At 33.8% G+C, this 10,281-nt stretch overlaps 1 protein-coding gene across 1 annotated transcript; it reads right to left on the reverse strand.

Moving 5' to 3' along the window:
* Nucleotides 1–7,672: 7,672 nt before the first annotated feature.
* LOC141398352 (dihydroorotate dehydrogenase (quinone), mitochondrial-like) lies at nucleotides 7,673–9,444 on the reverse strand. The gene is made up of 4 exons (XM_073975643.1): nucleotides 9,423–9,444; nucleotides 9,095–9,172; nucleotides 8,816–9,025; nucleotides 7,673–8,747 (listed from the first exon to the last, which is right to left on the reverse strand). Exons 2-4 carry the CDS (start codon nucleotides 9,119–9,121, stop codon nucleotides 7,788–7,790), a joined length of 1,197 nt encoding a protein of 398 aa, XP_073831744.1. The 5' UTR covers nucleotides 9,122–9,172; nucleotides 9,423–9,444; the 3' UTR covers nucleotides 7,673–7,787.
* Nucleotides 9,445–10,281: the final 837 nt, after the last annotated feature.

Genomic DNA, 10,281 nt, shown 5'->3' on the forward strand with positions numbered 1-10,281 from the left:
ACTTTTTTTGTAAATTTAGTTTTCAAAATGTAATAGGGTCTACTCATGAAATTTGAAACTTCGAAATTTGCTACCATAAAATACTGTTTTTCTTCCTAAACGTGTAATAAAAATTACCTACGGCAGTTCTGAATGCTTTATATTTACATTGTCATTCAAATTAGTTCTATTTTGGAGGATTTTTAAAATGTATTTATGTTTTTCCTGAGAAAATTTTTGGAACGACCCTATTATTCAATATTTTCTTTGACAATTAATTTTCAATACCAACAATGTTGTTTTTGTAAATTTGTTAGTTGTTGTAATTCATGCACATACCTTCTATAAATTTACCTTGGAATTCGCCATGAAAAATCAAAACAAAAACCATGGTACAATTACAAAGGTAGATGCATCGGCGAATTGCTACAACAAAGCAACTTTTTTTGTAATGTAAACTGTCAACATTTTCGCCAAATGGTCTCTGTTGTCTCTTTTTATCGCTTGTGTTTGTCTATAAAGTGTAGACATGCTATCTCTTACTTAGAGGTAGTTTACACTATATATCGATGTCATATGACACAAAATAAAAACATTCCATATCTACCCACGGAGGCAATGTGGAGACGTAATTTTATTATATTTTTGTTTGGGAGGATGCACAGAATAAATGGCGTAAGGAAAATCTCCAATATTCCACATATTAGTGAGTATTTAAGGATGGAAAATTTCATGTCATATGACATTTACATATAGTGTAAACTACCCCTTACCGAATCATATGGTTTTTTGTTTTGATTTTTCATGGCGAATTCCTAGTTTTTTTGACGTTTTAGATTTGATCAGCTGGGCTGAGGTATCTACCCATGGTACAATTACTTAGGTAGATGTCTCAGCCCAGCTGAGAGTGAGTATTTAAGGATGGAAAATTTCATGTCATATGACATTTACATATAGTGTAAACTACCCCTTACCGAATCATATGGTTTTTTGTTTTGATTTTTCATGGCGAATTCCTAGTTTTTTTGACGTTTTAGATTTGATCAGCTGGGCTGAGGCATCTACCCATGGTACAATTACTTAGGTAGATGTCTCAGCCCAGCTGATCGAATCTAAAAAGTCAAAAAACTATGAAAAATCAAAACAAAAAACCATATGATTCGATAAGGGGTAGTTTACACTATATGTTAATGTCACATGTCATGAAATTTTCCATCATTATATAGTCGCTAATATGTGCAATATTGGGGATTTTCCTTACGCCATTTACTTTGTGCGTCCACACCAGCAAAAATGTAATAAAATTACGTCTCCACATTGCCTGCGTGGGTAGATATGGAATGTTTTTATTTCGTGTCATATGACATTTACATATAGTGTAAACTACCCCTAAGTAAGAGATAGCATGTGTTCACTTGACTGTACAAACACAAGCGATAGAAAGAGACAACAAGAAACCTTTTGGCGAAAATTTTGACAGTTTACATTACAAAAAAAGTTGCTTTGTTGTAGCAATTCGCCGATGTTTCTACCTAAGCATGGTACAATAAGAAAGGTAGATGCATCGGCGAATTGCTACAACAAAGCAACTTTTTTTGTAATGTAATCTGTCAAAATTTTCGCCAAATGGTCTCTTGTTGTCTCTTTTTATCGATTGTGTTTGTCCATAAAGTGTAGACATGCTATCTCTTACTTACCGAATCATATGGTTTTTTGTTTTGATTTTTCATGGCGAATTCATAGTTTTTTGACGTTTTAGATTCGATCAGCTGGGCTGAGGCATCTACCTTTCTAATAGTACCATGTACCTAAGTAATTGTACCATGCATCTACCTTTGTAATTGTACCATGACAAAAACCATATGATTTTGTAAGCAAGAGATAGAATGTGTTTGCTTTATAGACAAACACATGCGATAAAAAGAGACAACAAGAGACCATTTGGCGAAAATTTTGACAGTTTACATTACAAAAAAGATGCTTTGTTGTAGCAATTCGCCTATGTTTCTACCTAATGGGTACTTTACACGATATGTTTTTTACATATGAGTTGTCACTTCTCCCATACAAAATGTATATGCAAAGTGACAACTCATGGTACAATAATTCATAGGTAGGCCAGGTATGAGAATCGCCAAAAAAAAAAATACAACCCTGTCGCTATGGCGTAAAACGTCAAAATTGTTTTGATGAATGATAACGGATGAGTAAACAAAGAAGAAGAAGAACGAAATGTTGAAATGAAAACAAAACAGAGTTGAATTTTTTGATCAATAATAAATATCAACTCTGCATGTCAACACGGTTTTGACAGATTAAGCCATAACAAACAAAAAAATTGTAATCAGCTGTTAGCTGTGGCCTACCTAAGAATTATTGTACCATGTGACAACTCATATGTAAAAAACATATCGTGTAAAGTACCCATAAGTAATTGTACCATGATACATACATAAGGTCTGTACGATAACCCAAAAATTTGTACAATTTTTACTGAATGCTGTTCGATAACAACATTATACAGCAAAAGAGAGCGAGTTTGGAGAGACTTTTGGAGAGTTTTGTAATTGAGAACTTGCACATTTTTGCTGGGAAAATTTGTCCCGCAAAAATTTGCAAGTCTGATCAGCTGACTTTTAATCACCTGTTCAATGTAAACAACTCGAAATCTTAACATATTTGATCCAGAACCGGCAATAATCTACTAATTTTTACTATTTTTTTCCTATAAAATAAAGGAAAAATTGTTATCGTAGTAAAAATCAGTAAATTAAAAAACAAAAATTTAAAAGAAAAATCGTGAATTTTTGACGGATTTTTGTAATAATGTATTTATTAATAACTGCCTAACCAAATTTTGTTGAAAAAAATGTGTGAATAGCTTTATTTTTGGAAAACATTTTTGACATTTCACAGTACTGAACTCGTTTTATTGTAGTTGTTGGCTGATGCATCTACCTGGTAATTGTGCCATGGTGTTTAGCAATTGGTATGATGTCCTTTTTATCCTTTACAGCTTTTAAGCATAGTACACACCGGCCAACAAAACTGACAGTCATCGAGGTCTATTTTGTTAATGTCAAAGTCTAGCGGAATAATTACTTTCCTAATCTCTAAATAATACTTTACATATTGTATATCAAACATTATTACCTAAACAAAAGTTTTTATTTGCCAATTGTAGCAGAAGTTCGTTGACTGTCAGTTTTGACTGATGGTGTGTACTCCCCTTTAGTCTTTTTGGCATAGACTTAACTAAATTTTCGGTACAAGAAATCTGCATTTTCCCCATTCTTCGTGCAAGGTATTTTCAGGGTTCCTATACTTTAGGTGTTATGACTTCTTATGTCTCAAAAGTACTCCATAAATTTTCTATAGGATTCAAATCTGGGGATTGAGGGGTGTTTGAATCACAGTTATAAAGCATCCATTCAGATTTCTTGCACCGAAAATTTAGTTAAATCTATTCCAAAAATGCTAAAAGCTATAAGGGATAACATAGGATACCATGTCACAGATCGAGTTCCATACTAAAGTAATTTTATGAAAATGCTGTATTGGGGAACTCGATCTATGAACGCAAATAATGGGAAAGTTTCGTCGCAAATTTTGCGCGTGTGACTACTGAGTTTCAGCGTGTAGCTTTAGAGTAAGTTGAAAATTTTCAACTTAACCCTACGATCCATAACCAAGTACCCGAGTACTTTTTGAACTTTAAAGTGCTGCTGTTCCTTTATTATTGAAAATATCAACATGAAACTCCGGATCATCAGAGATTTCGGCTAAACTTAGAGACTGGAAAAAAGTTTATCAAATTTGGTTAAATCTTGCTCTATTCCAGAACCTGAAAGAAGTTACTATTTTTTACTATGATAACATTTTTCCTTTATGTTATCGGAAAAAATAGTAAAAATTAGTAGATTCTTGCAGTTCTGGAACAGACTATCTGTTAACTAAAAAATGAGTTTAAAGTTTTTGTGTACGGGGGGGGGGGTCCATGAGGAGGGTACCCGGGTACAAAAATAAAAAACCCCAACATTTTCTACCTAAAAACACAAAACCAGTCCTTTTTTCGTGAGCCTTTCAGGTAGTAAATGCTCATAGAAACCAATTTTATCTTACAAACATGAAATTTGTTCAATTGAGATGTGAAACTAAGCGTTTTTAATAATCTGTGCATATAAATATTATTTTATTTGAATATAAACGAAACAACTTCACTTGGGTACCCGGGTACCCTGGTTATGGACTCCTGTTCCAGGTGGTTATGGATCGTAGGGTTAAACAGAACGTTATTGTTTGTATGTGTGTGTGTTTTGTATTTTAAAAACAAAAGCCCAACAAAACATGAAATACAATTCATTGCAAAGTAAAATTATTTGTTTTACGAATGAAAATATTTAAGTAAGTTTCGGTTGCGGATTTTGTGTTTGGGACTCAACGTATATGGGTAATACGGACGCTCAGAGAGCGTTGTTTTGGTAGGTGAAATATTTGTATACGTCCCGTCGCGACGCGTCGTTCCCGTACATTTTAATAGTAAAACAAATAGAGAACTGTAAAAAATGTTTTCTCACGAAAAAGTTTTTTGAAATAGTTCGGGAACGGAAAAATGGAAAATATGTACGTCAAAAAAAAAACTGGAACACACATTGCTTTCGTAGGGTCCTTTGGCGGAGCCATTATAGAAAGGGGGCTTACCCAGCGTTTACACATGCCAGTGACAGTTCGAAAAATTCAATACATACACAATATTTTACTACCACAATTACATTTTTGAATTGTCGACTCCACTGGCACTAGATTTTTCATACCAGCAAAAATTTTGAACTGGCTGCCAGTGGTATGTCGAAAATGAAAAAAGAGTTGCCGAGAACATTTTTCAATCCATGTACATTTTTGTTTCTTTTAAGAATGCAAAGATTTAATGCATATTTTCAAACATGTTATGAAACACAAATAATACATCTCGGGAGCTGCAATATATTAGACGTACATAAAGTCTTAATTTTGATTTTTTTCATGAAAATATATGTTGACAAATAATTTCCCCTCGGGGATTATACAATACTGAAAAGACGGCAATACCAGATTCATTTTCAGCCCTATTCTGAACGCATGGGAGTTGGGAATTTTTTCCCATTCCCACATTTTCGTATTCTGAACAAAATTTTGTGGGAGTTTTTTCCCATTTCCCATCTCCCCTCATTCTGAATGAAGTTCGAATTGGGAATTTGTTCCCATGGGAAAAAAGTATACATTCTCTATCTTGAATTGTGGGAGAATTTTGTGTCTTTTTGTGGGAAAAATCTCCCCAGCAAACAGTGTGGGAGTTTGAAAAAAAAATCAAGAAATTTCATATTTTTATGAAATTTCATATTTTAAGACATCTACACGACAAAATTATTGCAAATATTTATAATCGCCATGTGTTTGCTTAATAAAAGCATACAAAATGTACTGTAAAATATGTCATTAGTAGACTTCGGATTTTGCATATTCTTATATGATACAAAAACCTGCAAGAATCTAACATGTTTTACACCGATAAAAAATTTTCCTTTATGTTATCGAACAAAACAAAAAAGTAGTAAAAATTAGTAGATTTTTGCAGTTCTGGAACAGACCATATGTATTGAAATACGAGAAAAGAGTCATGGTTGATTCTATTAACGCAGAACAACAAGTAAAAACAAATCAATTTCAAAAGAATTTTTGGCAATAATTATTAAAATATATTGGAAAATAACCATAATATACAATCTTTACAACTTTTATTCATTTTCGTAATATAACTTTCGGGTTTTTTAAATCAGACGACCAACGTTCTATTGAAAACGTGTTAGTCTCCTCAACGACACGACAAAGATCACAGGCGTACATACATATATCCCAAATTATTGCAATGCTATTCCATTTTCCGAAATGCCTTTTCTTGAATAGGATCGTTATTTTTGAACGTAGAAGCTTGAAATTTTGCAAGGGCATGTGTTTTAGTTTTAGATTCAATCACAAACGTATTTTATTATTATTATTATTATTATTTTTTTTTTTTTTTAGATACGTCTTCGGATATTTATGGTGACGATATGTAATAACAAGCAAAAATATGTAATAATCGAGAAAAATATCCGAACTTATCTTTTTGAATTTTTTTAAAAATATGCAAAATACGAGTTCTAGCGATCATTAGGAATAAGTAAAACTAGCGATATACTCGTTAAACCCCTAACTAAAATTACTCGGTATCAACATACAATTTTTAAATTCGTTACAAACTTAAAAAGTTCCTATTACTTTTTACATAAAAATTATGTTTGCCTACTAATTAAAAAATGCTTACACCAATTCGCACAATCTGAAGAAAATGTGCTTATTAGAACATCACACATCGTTGACTCCATTCACTTAAAAAATCCATAAATCAATGCACGGTTGTTGAATTAAGTAAGTTGTGCTTTTGCTAATCTAATTCAAAAACCGCGAATTCAATGCAAATAGGCATTTTGTATTACAAAACAAAATTACAGCCCCCTAAAAGTATGCTATCATAATTTTTTGTAACTAATTTCGAATTTCGAAAATTCAATTCCCATGATTTGATGTTCCCACGTCGTTGAGAATATGGAAAACGTGGGAATGGGAAATTTCGCTCCCATGGGAAACAGTTCCCATGGGAATGTTCAGAATAGGGCTGTATGTTTATGATTGAAAACAATCTTTTTAAAACGAAATAAAATAAAATAATAAAATATGTTGTGAATTGTGTTTTAAATCTGAAATATAATGCAATTTTGTGTGTTATATGCGGCTTAAAATAATTTTGAAATTGAACTTGCACTGGCATGTGTAAACGCACAAGAAAACTGCATGCCAGTCGAACACTTTTTCCGCATTTTCGAGTATAATACATGTATGTACACTGCACCCCGGTTAACTACCTCCCATAAAATTCCAAAAGAATGAGGCAGTTATGCGGGAAAGGTAGTTAAGAAAATTCCGCATAGCTACCTCATATGGGTAGTTATAAAAATCTCATCTCAACCTTACGAAAATGACAACAATTTGAACATAATAATCAAGAAACAAAACGGTGTATAGTAGAATAGTTCATTTCAAGTCTAAAAATATATAAGTTATATTATTTAACCAACGAGAAATTCAGTCATCAGTGAGCATAACATAGCACTGGACATCTTCATCCCAATTCACGTAGTCGTCGGAATTGATTTTCTCATAAATACACCAGTGCGGGTAATAAACCGAGAAAAACATTATTAACTGTTCTTTTTGGGGAAATATTTGACGGGCAAATATCCGAATTGGGTACTTATAGAAAAGTAGATAAGCGGAACAGTTTGAACTCATTTATATGAAAAAACTTTGGGGATTCAGATTGTGAGGCAATTAAACGGGAAAGGCAGTTAAGCAGAGAGGTAGATAACCGGGGTGAAGTGTACTCAACTGGCACCAATTTACTGGCACGTGTAACTGTAGCGTTAACCAATACTGTAGATAGAGTTCCTCAATGAGAAGGTTTTTTCAATGAACGATTTCTTCCCGGAACATCGTCTTTATAAAACCAGTCCCCATAGGGAATTCATAAAGCAACATTTCTTAACCAAGGATACTTCAAAATACCCTTCCGATACCCTGAAGTCAATCCACCGTGCCAGCTAATAACAAGAAAATATTTTTGTCAAATATTTTGTGCTTTAATCTTAATCCAATCTTTCAATATCAAATTTCACATGTACATATGTATATTACATCAAAAATATACGAAAAAAAATTAAAAAAAACATAACCTACTTCTTTAAGTAGGCTTTATAATTAGTGCCCACAACTTCACTTATCGACTTATAACCCTTGGCTTGTAAAATTTCTGCAAGTTCTTGTTTTATGCGTCTAACCACCGGTGGTCCCCCGTATATGAATGAAGTGTATAACTGCAAATAAGAAGCACCAGCTTCCAGTTTTTCAAAAGCATCCTGACCCGATGAAATCCCACCCACCCCAATAATGGGCACTTTACCACTTGTTTGATAATACATCTCAGCCACAAGTTGTGTTGATTTGGGCCGCAAAGGTACACCACTAAGACCACCGGTTTCCTTGGCCATCTCCTCATCTTTGAGATTTTCCCTCGCCACTGTTGTATTGGAGACAATTAAACCATCAACATGACATTGCTTTTTATTTACAACTGAGGCAATATCTTTGATGTCTTGCATTGTTAGATCGGGAGCAATTTTTAGCAGCACCGGTACTTTGTTGTTATAGGGTAATTCGTTACGTGTTTGTATGACAGTTTCCAATAATTCTTGTAAATCTTTTTTTCCTTGCAGATCTCTCAAACCCGGCGTGTTTGGGCTGCTAATGTTAATAACAAGATAATCTGCAATGGGACCAAACAGCTGGACTCCTTGTTTGTAGTCCTCCTTGGCCGAGGGGGAGGTTTTATTTTTACCCAAATTTATACCCAAAATGCCATCAAATTTCCCAGATTCTTTAAGTTCTTTTAAACGTTGAAAGACCACCGTGTGACCTTCACTGTTGAAGCCATAACGATTTATTATGGCCTCATCATTGACCAAACGAAAAACTCGTGGTTGCGGATTGCCTGGTTGGGGTTCTGGTGTCACGGAACCTATTTCCACAAAACCAAAACCCAATTGTTTCAAACCCTCTACAGCTTCACCATGTTTATCAAAGCCAGCAGCAATGCCCAAAGGATTTTCCAAATCACGACCAAAGAATTTGGTGGCCTAATGGAGAGGAGATCAATTACATTTTGTTTGTTTTTCTTTTATATAGTTCTTTGTTCTAAACTTACCAAAATAGCATCATCTTGTTTTGCTTGCTTCCCAAATACCTTATATTTGCAACACCACACAGCCAGTTTGTGGCTAGTTTCCGGAGGCAACAAACGTGTGGCTGGCATCAAGACATTCTTGTAATAGCTTTCATTACCTTGATTGATACATAAACCGGAAAACACAAACCAGCCTCCAGCACAAACCACAGCAAGAGATCTTAATTTGTTCTATAAAAAGTAGGGGTTATTTAATTATAAACCATTATGGGGAATTTATTGCCTTGGGACACTACTTACAATGGCTTTTTTGGAATTAGCCGCCATCTAGAAGAGTTGCGCAAAAGTTATCTCTTTGCAAAAAACACAACCCAAACAACCCACACCAAGGCACATTAAAGAAGGTAGCCGACTCGTATCAGCTGATTGAACATGAAATGTCAAATAAAATTGTTGTAATTGTGAAATGTAAACAAACATCTTGTTCTGATTGGCCGAAACTAAATCGCTGCAAATTTAAGCGCCAAGGCGAATTGATTCTCTTTACAAATTTTGACGTATTATGTTACGGCAAAAGTTGCTTTGTTGTAGCAATTCGCCGAATCGGCTACCTTCTATATTTGCCTTGACCCACACTGCAAAACAAATAATAGGTCTGTTCGATAACTTCGCAAGTAAAAAGTTGAACTGTTCCAGTACTGCAAGAGTCTACTAATTTTAACTATTTTTTTTTTCGATAACATAAAGGAAAAATGTTATCGTAGTAAAAAGTTGTAGCTTCTTGCAGTTTCTGGAACAGAGCAAGTATGTATTTGCAAGTACTTGCAACTATTTCTCATTTCTCTTTTACTGAACAAGTTTTTATCGAACAGCATTTTGTACAAACTTTTGAGTTATCGAACAGACCTAATTTTTATAAGGGGTAAGGCGTAGAGCTGGCAAACCATCGATATTCCCAACATTAGATATTTCCGATATAATATTTTAAAATATCGATTGCCATCGATATTATCGTTAAGTTGTCAACACCATTACTTTGGAGATAATAATGCCGGAAATGTCAATACTTTTCTTGACATTTTGCACAAGTAGTTCACAGAAATGTAAAGGAGAATAAACAATTGCTTTGTTCCAGAACCGGCAAGAAGCTACTACTTTTTACTACGATAATGTTTTTTCCTTTATGTTATCGAAAAAAATAGTAAAAATTAATAGATTCTTGCAGTACTGGAACAGAGCAAATTGCTTTTATTTTATAAAAATATTTAAAAAAAAAATACATTTTACTTTTCCGAAAATGTGTACGTGTAACTACAGACTAAAGGGCTGTTTACACCATATATCAATGTCATATGAGCTGTCATTTCTTTCACCCATTCGACATTCTCTATGTTTGTCAAAATTGACGTCATCCATACAACTTTCAATTTGTGCGTTCATACCTACAAGTGTTATTTTCGTATCTCTTATGTTACACGCTAAAACTT

This window comes from Musca autumnalis, unplaced genomic scaffold (assembly GCF_047663935.1).
Source record: "Musca autumnalis isolate F117 unplaced genomic scaffold, ASM4766393v1 scaffold_1, whole genome shotgun sequence".
NCBI lineage: Eukaryota > Metazoa > Arthropoda > Insecta > Diptera > Muscidae > Musca > Musca autumnalis.